Source organism: Callithrix jacchus, chromosome 16 (genome assembly GCF_049354715.1).
Source record: "Callithrix jacchus isolate 240 chromosome 16, calJac240_pri, whole genome shotgun sequence".
Classification (NCBI taxonomy): Eukaryota; Metazoa; Chordata; class Mammalia; order Primates; family Cebidae; genus Callithrix; species Callithrix jacchus.
Genome location: NC_133517.1, coordinates 12,518,871 through 12,531,390, shown reverse-complemented (window position 1 = coordinate 12,531,390; position 12,520 = coordinate 12,518,871). Strand labels below are relative to the sequence as shown.

The following is a 12,520-nucleotide window of genomic DNA, read 5'->3' as shown; positions in this document are numbered from 1 at the left end:
TCCTATAGTTCAAAATGCACCTGTGATGATTAATTTGAGTTTTGTAATATACTAAAATAAAGTTATTATCAGCCATGAAAAAAATTTCAGCTGGTCTTAGAAAAGTGTAATATTTGAAATCAGTGCAATCTTCATTGCTCAGTATGTACACCCAAAGATAACAGAATTCATTTGTTACTCCATATAGATTATCACCAATTTTAGTACAATCAAATGTTTGTATGTTGCATATTGGTGCACTTCTAATAATTTTTTTTAATAACTTATAAGTTGTTTTTCTTAACTGGAATTCTCTGCCCATTATAGTTGGATTTTATAACACAATGGCAAATATGACCAGTCTTTGAAGTATTTTCGGATATTAGTTATATACAGGGATTTAGATACTTTGCATTCCATGCAGATTTTACAATTGGAAAATGATCAACTTGTTTCCCATGATGTTTTAAATAGGTGCATAAAAGTATCATGTTAGGAAATCAAATAATCAAAATTAAAGTTTGTTTCCTGCCTTGGCAAAATGCTTTATACCAGTATGTAGCGTCTTTACTGGTTACAGCAGAATAGCTGTATAATAGATATTTTTGAGGGAGGCAGAGGATCTAGCTTTTAAATGAGAAGATAACAGAAAAAGAGCAAGAAGTCCTTGAGATCCAGAAACTCAAAAACAAAAGGAGCATATGTTAGTGTTAGTAATGAGAGTTGCATTGTGTTAATGTCACTTTTAAACTGCAAGGTGGATTTTTAGACAGTTTGAATAGCACAAAGGCCTTGCCTGTATCTACCTAATAAAGAAAGACACTTGAAGCAAATACTAATTAACTTACCCATATCAAGTGAGTGGATAATTGGTGTATTTTGCCTGTTTAGGAACAGCCTTTCCATTAAAATACAGTAAGACCAATTGTAACATACCGTTAATTTTACAAAAATGTAGCTATTTAGAGCTCCTGTGAAAGTATGACTAGAATCCGTGAAAGTCAGCCTAATAGTCTTCGCTTGTGATGGCAAGTGTCAGTGTCAGACAGTCTGATGTCAAAACACAGATGATATAAGGAAGTTGGTTTTCTTTTTTTTAAACATGTAATAGGATGGAAAATTCAATTGATTAATAGTTGCTAACAGTCATTTAGTCATATTCAAGTTTTCAGTTAAAAAATCAGACATTTTTGAAAGAGGTTGAAAGTATTATTTCTACAGTCTCTTAAAGGTACATCACAGGCCAGGTACAGTGGCTCACACCTGTAATCCCAGCATGTTGGGAGGCTGAGACTTGAGGACTGCTTGAGCCTGGGAGTTCAAGAGCAGCCTGGGCACCATACTGAGACCCTGTGCCTACAAAAAAATTAAAAATAATTAGCCAGGCATAATGGCATGCACCTGTAGTCCCAGCTACTTGGGAGGCTGAGGCACTTGAAGATAGCTTGAGCCAGGGAAGTCAAGGCTGCAGTGAGCTGTGATTGCCCCACTGCACTCCAGCCTTGATGGCAGAGTAAGACTGTCTCAAAAAAAAAAAAGAAGGTACATCAACTAGCCTTCAGAAACATTGAAGAACTGGAACGTTGAGGAGTTAGTTTTCTTACCCTAAGAAATAGGGTCTATAATATTTACTATGTTTTGTTAGATTTTTAAAGGTTTTAATTCATTTTTGAATTTTTTGTTTAAAAAGATATACTACTTGCTGTACAATATGTACATTTCATTCCTTTTTGCAGCACATAACAAATTGAAATTCTGACACACCTTTTTACCAGCCTAAAACACCTCTTTGAGGATGTGTTGTGTGCTAAGTCAGAGGTCCACACAGGTCTGCTACACAGGGCTTGCAGGTGTGTCCAAAGGCCGATGCCCTCAGCTCTCAGGGATGCCTGCTGACTCCAGTTTACCTACCAACTTCAGTGTGCCTAAAATTTCTGTGATGTGAAAAACGATGAGGAAAATTACATTCGCCATGTCTTTCTCCCAATATGACAAAGAGCCATGCTTTTCACTTAATAAAACATCAAGAAGTTTTACCGTTTGAAGAATTCATATTTGTTAGGAAGATCAATCATTTCTACTCTTGACTCAGGAATCCCTCAGAGTATGATGACACTGGTACAACGGTTCAATTTTTACTTTGCGTGGTGCATTCAACTCTTTCAGGCCTCTAGAGTTTCTGCTGAAGTACCTCTTCCACAGACTCGCTGGTCATAAGATGCCTAAAAGAGTTTCCAGTTGCTTATTTATCTCTGTTTTCCTGTAATGCAGTCTGACTAGAGCTGATGTGTACAGATCAAACTGATTTTGAGAGACTGAAATATTGGCTGAAACATTTTTAGTCAGATTTATGTTCTCTCGTCTTTTGTAAAAACTGAAGCTTAATAATACCACTTTTCGAGTCATGTTTTGACGCTTCATGAGAGTTCCTGAAATCACTACTGCTATGCCTAAGTATAACATGTGTCAAGTGGAATTTCAGGGTATGTATGAACTGTTCATTCTGAGCAATGCATTTCTATGTATTTTGACAAATAGAAAGAAACCTATGGGGTTTCTAATGTAATGTAATGATATTACATTAGACCAGCTGAATCCATTTTATTGGTTTCTTTTTTAATTCAAAAGCATCACATAGCAAATAAAATTTTTAAAAATTGAGTTTAGTTACAAACTAGTTGTTTCTTATTTTTTTTTTCCAGTCCCTTTTTGCTTTCTTTTACGACCACATGAAACTTGAGAAGCCACCTAAAGCTATATCATTTAGTGGAGTTGGGCAGTTCCCAAGTGTCCAACAAGAAGGCCTGGTTTAGGCTGCGATGGCCACTGTCATTCCTGGTGATTTGTCAGAAGTAAGAGATACCCAGAAAGTCCCTTCAGGGAAACGTAAGCGTGGTGAAACCAAACCAAGAAAAAACTTTCCTTGCCAACTGTGTGACAAGGCCTTTAACAGTGTTGAGAAATTAAAGGTTCACTCCTACTCTCACACAGGAGAGAGGCCCTACAAGTGCATACAACAAGACTGCACCAAGGCCTTTGTTTCTAAGTACAAATTACAAAGGTATTCAACTCTATTTGTCTTTCAGATTATATTTTCTCTTATGTTGGCTATTTGAAGCCATTGTAAGCGTATGTATATGTATACACATTTTTCAGCTGATTTGCAGAGAGGAAATGTTGAGTAGATTAGACATTGGTTAGTTTTTAGTATTCTAAATCACATACTTTTATGTGTTAGTGTCTTTGGACTTTTTAAGATAAAATGCTTAATGAGTAGAATTTCCATTTGTAGAAAGAAATTACGACAAGAAAAGGGTATGGACATTTACGTGAGTATATTCAGTCTTGCTCATTTGCTTTTGTAATGATAGCTGAAAACCAGCAAAAACTGAAGTGGCAACTTAAATGGCTCAAGTTTTGCAGTAATTAGGTATATTAACTATCCTGTGGTATATGTTAAGTTAAAACAGTTTCCGTTACTGAGGGAATTCTGTGTTAGTGTAGTAGTTTAGTTTCCATTTGAAAAGTGAATACATGCCATTTTTGTCATGATAATTACTTACAGACCGTATCTGTGTTTAAAGGCACATGGCTACTCACTCTCCTGAGAAAACCCACAAGTGTAATTATTGTGAGAAAATGTTTCACCGGAAAGATCATCTGAAGAATCACCTCCATACACACGACCCTAACAAAGAGACGTTTAAGTGCGAAGAATGTGGCAAGAACTACAATACCAAGCTTGGGTTTAAACGTCACTTGGCCTTGCATGCCGCCACGAGTGGTGACCTCACCTGCAAGGTATGTTTGCAAACTTTTGAAAGCACGGGAGTGCTTCTGGAGCACCTTAAATCCCATGCAGGCAAGTCGTCTGGTGGGGTTAAAGAAAAAAAGCACCAGTGCGAGCATTGCGATCGCCGGTTCTACACCCGAAAGGACGTTCGGAGACACATGGTGGTGCACACTGGAAGAAAGGACTTCCTCTGTCAGTATTGTGCACAGAGATTTGGACGCAAGGATCACCTGACTCGACATATGAAGAAGAGTCACAATCAAGAGCTTCTGAAGGTCAAAACAGAACCAGTGGATTTCCTTGACCCATTTACCTGCAATGTGTCTGTGCCTATAAAAGACGAGCTCCTTCCGGTGATGTCCTTACCTTCCAGTGAACTGTTGTCAAAGCCATTCACAAACACTTTGCAGTTAAACCTCTACAACACTCCATTTCAGTCCATGCAGAGCTCGGGATCTGCCCACCAAATGATCACAACTTTACCTTTGGGAATGACATGCCCAATAGACATGGACACTGTTCATCCCTCTCATCACCTTTCTTTCAAATATCCGTTCAGTTCTACCTCATATGCAATTTCTATTCCTGAAAAAGAACAGCCATTAAAGGGGGAAATTGAGAGTTATCTGATGGAGTTACAAGGTGGCATGCCCTCTTCATCCCAAGATTCCCAAGCATCATCGTCATCTAAGCTAGGGTTGGATCCTCAGGTTGGGTCCCTAGATGATGGTGCAGGGGACCTCTCCCTATCCAAAAGCTCTATCTCCATCAGTGACCCCCTCAACACACCAGCATTGGATTTTTCTCAGTTGTTTAATTTCATACCTTTAAATGGTCCTCCCTATAATCCTATATCAGTGGGGAGCCTTGGAATGAGCTATTCCCAGGAAGAAGCACATTCTTCTGTTTCCCAGCTCCCCCCACAAACACAGGATCTTCAGGATCCTGCAAACACTATAGGGCTTGGGTCTCTGCACTCACTGTCAGCAGCTTTCACCAGCAGTTTAAGCACAAGCACCACCCTCCCGCGTTTCCATCAAGCTTTTCAGTAGGATTCTGGGACATGGATTTATTACAGAAATATATGTATAGCCGTGCCCTAGATGACCATTTTTATTTTAGTGCCTACTTTAAAACAGTATAAAAATTTCTGCTTTTGTATAATACAAATTTTCATTAAGCCAGTATAATAGAAACTAGCTTTTAAAACGAGCTTTGGAACCATTTGTGTTCAGTTATGTTTACCTGGGTCTTTTGTCCTGATTCACTGCCAATTGTCATATTTTAAGAGGTTTTTTTTTCATATAGGAAAGCCATTATTAGTGGTAAACTTTTACAAATCCCATTTTCAATTTACTTTCAGATCTTATAATTTTCATTTTTGTCTAATAACAATGGCTCCACCGTTTGACATCTGGCTCATTAAAAAAGTTTAGCAATAGAATGTAAATTTTGTAAAATGCATGTGAATAACTCAAGGTTTAAAATGTTTTACTAGCTTCTAAATGCATTAATAATCAAGTGCTTCAAATGAATTAAGAGTCCAGTTAAGGGGAGATAACAGATGTTTCTTAGATACACCATAATTTCCTATCAGTATGTTTTGAAGACTCGCTATTGTCTGGCTAACATATTTGCCATCTTTATTATGAGCCTTTAAGGAAAACAACCCCTAAATACAAAGTACCGGTATTTACATCAAAAAGAGACTCTTTATAAGGTGACATGGCATTTCATGTCACTTAATAGTTGGTCCTAAATTAGCATACAGGATATTTTGTTGTGTTTCATCCTTCTTAACATGCCGCCTTTTCATTTAATAATAGTAATAGTGTATGGCATTGGAGTCTTCAGAGTCAGTATCTCTTTCGTCTTTTCCACCTTTCCCAGCCAAGTGGTGGGTCAAGTGCAGCCAGCAGTTTTTTTGGATTGTTGATCCACCGTTAGTCCATAATCCAGGGCCATTGTGGAACTGCAGCCATGAGGTGTGTTCATCCCAGAGTGGACTGACTCAGCCTCTGTGGGTGACCGACTCCTAAGCAGGAAGATAGATGGGAAGCACATGGTTACATCCGGGAACTATCTAGGGATCGTGGCCCCTGTAGCCAGGATTAAAAACTGGACTTTTCAGAAGTAAAGTAAAAGCATATTGCTTGTATGTCTTCTAGCTGAATTTGATACATTTTTCTTTCCCTTAAGAACCAAAAGCAGAAAACAGAAACAACAGTCCTATCCCCAAGTTATCTGATTCAATGTGAATCCATCATCTTTCCTTGCAGTTTTTTTAGATGGAGAATTTGAAGTTAAATGCATTAGAAAACTACCTGAGGAACTACCACAAAGTTTTAAGTGACTAGAAATATGTGCAGTTAAATCCCACTTTCATGCATCTGTGGGCAATGGTAGGAGTGTTGCAAATAAGTTGAATTTGTAGAGGGGAACAAAGTAAAGTAGAACAAGACTATCTTGGTTAACATGAAAATAACAATTGAGAACATTATATTCGCTGAATAATTATTACAGGCTTTCTTCACGTTAGACCACCGACAAAGTCTTCTTAAAGGTCTAATTATTTTATTTTTCTAAGGGTCAGTTGGGACATTAACCTAAGAAACATATCTAATAAGCACTTGTTAACACCTTATTTTGGGACCCTCTCCGTTGGGGGCAGGGCAAGGGTGGGAGGTTTATAGAAGAGTATATATCTCTTTAAAAAAACAAAAAGAAAGAAAAATATTTCTGAGCACTCATTAGCCCTATATGGAAGCTTCGTTCCTTTTTGTAGGGCCAGTTATCACTGCAGATTGCAATGTTTACCAAGAATTTTTAAAAATGAGTGCAGAGTACTGAATATAATACGTTATTTAAAATATTTGGGAGTAGTATAATTTGTGGAGAAATGTAAATTGTAATAATGTAAATGGGGGCTTCAATATATATATATAATACACACACACACATATCGCACTTCATAGAATAAAAGTTGCTCTCTGAAGGAGCTTTGGCTCCTGATATTTTATCATGCTCCTATATTTTTTTAATCCTAGGAGCAGTAGTTTTTATACTTATGTATTTAAATTTTATTATGAAAAATTACATTTATTAAAAAAGTGTGTTCCAAAGGCATTAAAATTATATATGTTAATAAGGAAGTACATTTTTAAATTTTTCAAACTGCTCCTAGCTTTTGGTTAGGAGAATATTTGCTCTGAAAGTAGGCTCTTCGCTCTGCTTCATGACTGCTTCCTTTAGTTTCTATGAAACAGATTGCTTACCTAAACCTTTAGTTGAATGATTAGTGTTCAATATTGCTTTAATCACCATATGAAAGGAAAAAAATTGGTGACAGAGCACAAATAGAAAACCTATTTTTAAATAGAAATCACAAATAGCAAGTGTGGAAGCACTACTTTTATTCTGTTTAAAATTTACTTAATAAGTCATCAAATTAGTGAACAGAGACATTGGCCTGACTAGGCTGTATTCACTGCTAACTTAAAAAAGGGAGTACCAGGATTTATTAAATAAAGCATTTTGGAAATGGGGAATAGCGCCATATATGTATATATACCTAAATCTCGCCCTGCATGGAATTCAAATACATGGAGGCACATCTTTCAGGGCACCAGTGTTAAAATTGTGGAGTCTTAATTTTCAAATGTACACCTCTTTGCCTGTTGCCGCCCCCACAGACTTGAAATAACACTTCAGAGTAAGAGGGAATTCAGCAAATTTGTTTTTTAAATTGACTGTAGTGGTCACTAAACCCTTTTTGAGAGAATTGCTATTGAAGAGGAGGCAGACTTGCTTATTTGAATTGCACAATGTTCTAATAAGGCTGAAACACAGAATTGGCTCCTTTTCTTTTCCTAGAAAAAGATTGTTTATTTCTATGTCAACTAGATATGATTAAAAATAAGTTTTGCCAATGCTGTTTTCATTCTCCAGTGGCCAGAATCATTATCCTTGAAATTTCTAGTAGTGCCTTAGCTTGGTTAAAAAAAAAAAAAAAAAGGGATTAACATTAAATAAGAGTAGCTTAGAATTTGGACCTCAGACAAGATATTGAACCTCATTCAGTTTCACTTCCACATGTGTGTACAAATTAGGTCACCAAACACGTAAGTGTGAGTGTGGAAGGATCTTGGCACTGTAAGCAATGCTATCCATTGATGTATACAAGTACTTTATAGTTACTGATCACTGTTAAAACTTTCATTTTAAAATCATTACCAAGTTCAGTTTTTAAAAACTTCAGTTGTCCTGGCTGATCATGCATCACTCTCCATGCAACTTCTTAATTTCATTTAGTGTTCCTTTCGAGCTGTGTATTTTGGCCTATTTGTTGCTTGTGCTTTATTTTTCTTAGTCATTTGTGGAATATAGTGATATATTGTGTTAATTTGGACAGTAGCGGTTTTTAAAAACCATCTACTGACTGAAACATGAGCCAGAGCTGATTGCTTTATTAAGCTAATAATGAATGTTAAGGAGTACATACTTTCAGGATCGTTCATCTAGTGAGCAATACACATTATTATAGGCCAATATTTTTTTAAAAAATAGAGCTTGGTCAACCTCTATACTACACATATTACAAGATATAGCACTTTCAAAATGAATCTAAACCTTTACAGAAACTTTCTTATAGGTTATGCCTTTTATTTTAAGACTTATTATAATTCGTTTCAAGTGCCATTAGATGATATATATCTTAGGCCTTTGATATATAATGCTTTGTGTACAAAAATGGTAGATGGTATTTTAAACAGGTACATTTTTACAGTGTTTTCTTATCAATTTGCTATATTGCACAGAATCAGTGTGTGTCTTTTCATAAGGTTTTACAATGGTTTATTTTTTTACAAGGTTTACGTGTCTCAAAGCACACTGTCTTCCCAGTACGTAAGTTAAAAAATACCAGTTCACCCAAGTTGCTTCTAGCCTACTGAGATCCATGTGACATTGGAGGAGATCTTTTAAATGTCGAGTATTTGTCATTAGCAATGGCTGACTGTTAGTTCTGGTAAATGTGTGCCTAAGTTGAATTTGTCTTGTTTTTTTCACACTGTCAGCAGCCGTGTCAACAACACAGATGGTCTGTTGTGATCACATAGATCTACATACGTTGTATAGTTTTCTGCTAAAAACCCATAGAGAGTTCCTTTGGGGTCATGGAAGAGAAGATTATGCGACCAGCATTGGTGAAGGCACACCCAGATCACACTTAGGGCCTTTCTATGATGTTGTCAACCCTCTGAGGATGGAAGGCAGTGTCTTTTTGATGCTATCTAGACTAGAAATGACACAGAACTATTGCTAATGTATTAAACACTTCATTGTATAAGCTTCAGTGGTACAGATGAACCAGAATGAATGTTTTATCTTCTCAGAAACACTCCTTCAATATTACGTTGGATCATGCTGCTAATGTAACTTGGGCTACAACTCTTCATGGTGCTACAAACTTCTCTGTCTCATTCAGTCATATTTTTTTATCCATAGAAAAAGGACTACATTAGGTGTAAAAGTGTACAATATATTTTTATACTGTGACTTAATGTGTCATTAACAAACTTTTACACCACCACGATGTATTCATGTGCACTTGCAAAAGGAGATCTTGGACACGCAGATGTTACCAGAACAAACCCAGCTTTTGTCCACAAGGACAAAACTCAGAATGGAAAGTGGGCTTTATAATAGGGTGTGGAGTGAAGAACATGCTGTATGTTACTAACAGCCCTTTGAATTTAACGAAAACTGGGAATCCATTCGGAAATGGATTGCATCATACCTGAACATAAGCTGGACTGCTGAAATTGTATTTTTAGCTAATGAAAACGTGTTTGGACTAGTACTCTAAAAATGTTCTAATGATAAAGTTTTGAGTCAAAATAGAAAAGAAAAATATCTGCATTCCAGGCTGAATTTTGTATATTTTTATTGCATTTGAAATTGCTATTCTGTGATATTGGGAAATCAAGTGGCTTATCATGTATATCATGTACTTAAAATGTATTCACAAACTACTGTTGTATTTGTATAAAATATAGACAAAGATCATATTTTTTGTGTGTGTATAAGCTCTGTAAAATAACAATCACATTATGAAGCTGCAGTGATACTACATTTTAAACATTCACATCCAAAGAAGCAGGCTATTTATTGTCCATATACCCAGATATAAAATATTAATTTGCTGCTAATTAAACAATAGTACTGCGGCTTCTTGTGGCCTACAGTGTTATGTTTGCTGTAAGAATAAGATATGTGAATTCCACAAAATATATGAATAAAATTATAGAATGGCTTTAGATAATGTAGATCTTCCTGAAATTTTAATAGATGATACTTTTCTATTTGCTATCACATTTTTTCTTCAAATTATAAGTATTTTCTCATTAGATAAATATATTCTAATAGCTGGCTCTAGGACAGTACTTTATTGCTGAAATGAAATGTAAAATCTAGGTTTTTGGTTTTAAAACTTTTGTATCTTTATAGGAAGGATAGATACTGCAAATTTTAAAAAGTCAAAAGACTGTGCATCAAAACTTTAATTTAGGTGAGTTTAGAATTCAAAAAAGGATATTAGTTGCTTGTTCCTGGGAGATAAAACTGGCATTTAGCATTTCTTTAACACTTACTGTCAGTACCATAAATTATTCTTTCAGAGTTTCCTTTGGGCTGTTAGCCTAAAATTTTGCTGAAGAAAGCTCCCTTGATAATTCGTGTGGACCAAAATGGCGATTACACACAAACCATTTCAGCTAAAACTCATCTGCTAAAGGGTTAGTGACACAGCCTCCGAGACAGATAACAATTGTAAAAAATTCAGTTTATACCTGTCCAGGAACCAACTGCAGAAATAATTTGTTATGTATCTCATAGCACCTCTTTCAGTATGATAGGAAAAATTCTTCCATTACCTTTTCAGCTTTCCTACTTTCAGAGGGTTAAAGAAAATGAACGTAATTCCAGTTTGGCAGTTCCTTCCTCTTTTTCTTTGTTTAATTTCTGCAAATTAATGCAGCATTTCTATATTCTTACAATTAACACTAAATATGTTTTAAATTCATATGAAATAGTTAAAGGACGTCATGGAAAGAATATATTTTGCTCTTTTACCTTACTTTTTCAGAATATGTCACTGCCATTCTTTGGAGGAACTAGTTTTACCTTAAAGGAAATGAAAACACCTTTTCTCCCTGATAACACTGTTAACAGCATAGCACATAAATTCCCAGGTTCTGTCTGCTTTAGAAAGGGAATGGGAAAAGAGCACGGTGCTTGATGGAGACTGTATCCATGAGGAAGTGCACAGAATATCTTCTTTACTGTAGTCTTTGGCTGCCATTATTGCAGATGAGGGTGAACAGTCTTTTTTTTTATGTAAATAGGCTCACTTTGCTTTACTCAATAGATAGATACTTTAGGCCCGGCGCGGTGGCTCACACATGTAAGCCCAGCACTTTGGGAGCCTGAGGCGGGTGGATCATCTGACGTCAGGAGTTCAATACCAGCCTGGCCAACATGGTGAAACTCCATCTCTACTAAAAAATTAGCCAGGCATGGTGGCAGGCACCTGTAATCCCAGCTTCTTGGGAGGCTGAGGCAGGAGAAGTGCTTGAACTCGGGAGGTGTTTGTTGCAGTGAGCCGAGATCACGCCACTGCACTCCAGCCTGGGCAACAAGAGTGAAACTCCATCTAAAAAAAACAGAAAAAAAAGATAATAGATAATTTAAATGTAACCCAATGTGTATTATAAATGCACAAGTAGAAAATTCTATAAATTTGGATCTCTTTTTTGAAAACAGCCAGGGTTTTGGGGGAATGAGAGGGGAATGTGTAAAGGCCCCTCGAATAAGGTTTTCTGCTCTACGGTATTAGAATTTTTAGAAAGGTATTACTTTTGATTATCCATTTGTCTTTAGAGAATTTTAACTATTGAGGCTCCGTCCAAAGTGTTGCCAGTGTCGCTAGCAGTCTTACTGGATTAATGTTAGTAAACTGCTGTTTCTAAAAATACATAATCGATCTGTTACGAGGATTCACACACACATCTCATATTTTTAAGCAAGTTCCTGTAAACAGATTCTCGTGACCTAGGGATGTTCATTGTGTAAAGAGGTTAATAACCTAAGCCATGATGCCCTATTTAAAGATTTTTAAGTTATGTCGGCTTTTTCCACCCCAGAATTAATGGTAATCAGTGGCTGTAGCAAATATTAACCCTGTAAATGTCTTGAAGACTATAATGTCCAAAAACTTCCAGCCAGTAAATTCAACTCATCCCCAACTTTCTGAGTTAATTTTTTTTTTTTTTTGCAGTGGTACCAACAGGTGCTACTTCTGTATTTTGTCATAAATTCTTTTATATGATATGCCCATTTTTAATCCTATGTGCTAGCTTTATTTAGTCAGTGACCCTGAAAATGTTCTCCCATCCTTAACCGCACCTGGCCATTTCCTCCTCTGCCTTTTTCCATGATTTTCATATAGAATTCCTCATTGTTCCTTACACTGGAGCCTGTGCTATCTGTTCCTTTGCCTCCAGTTGTCCGCCATCCCCAGAATGCTGGATTTCTCCACCTGCACAGGAGTTCTGCGTGTCGAAATCTTACCCATTACCCATCCTCCGTCCCTTTTTTAATTCTCTCTTCCACGAAGCCTTCCGGTCTCACTCACTGAACAATTTATTTGCCCTGTGAACATAATTCCAGTTGATCAGATCATCTCAGGAT

At 36.5% G+C, this 12,520-nt stretch overlaps 1 protein-coding gene and 1 long non-coding RNA gene across 9 annotated transcripts in view; one reads left to right on the top strand and one right to left on the bottom strand.

The window, feature by feature from the left end:
- The window catches only part of PLAG1 (PLAG1 zinc finger), a 50,362-nt gene extending 40,522 nt beyond the window's left edge, over positions 1 to 9,840 (top strand). For 4 of the 8 annotated variants that reach the window (XM_002758917.6, XM_035276515.3, XM_078353556.1 and 1 more), the window contains 2 exons: positions 2,682 to 3,040; positions 3,564 to 9,840. In XM_002758917.6, coding sequence (XP_002758963.1) covers positions 2,799 to 3,040; positions 3,564 to 4,824 — 1,503 coding nt within the window. In that variant the 5' untranslated portion in view covers positions 2,682 to 2,798 and the 3' untranslated portion in view covers positions 4,825 to 9,840. The remainder of the gene's footprint in view (positions 1 to 2,681; positions 3,041 to 3,563) is intronic. The other 4 variants (XM_078353558.1, XM_035276516.3, XM_078353559.1 and 1 more) reach the window with 1 other exon arrangement.
- LOC128929941 (uncharacterized) lies at positions 9,700 to 12,518 on the bottom strand. The gene is made up of 2 exons (XR_013528252.1): positions 12,401 to 12,518; positions 9,700 to 11,483 (listed from the first exon to the last, which is right to left on the bottom strand). It is a non-coding gene; the product is annotated as an uncharacterized LOC128929941 (long non-coding RNA).
- Between the last annotated feature and the right edge of the window lie 2 nt (positions 12,519 to 12,520).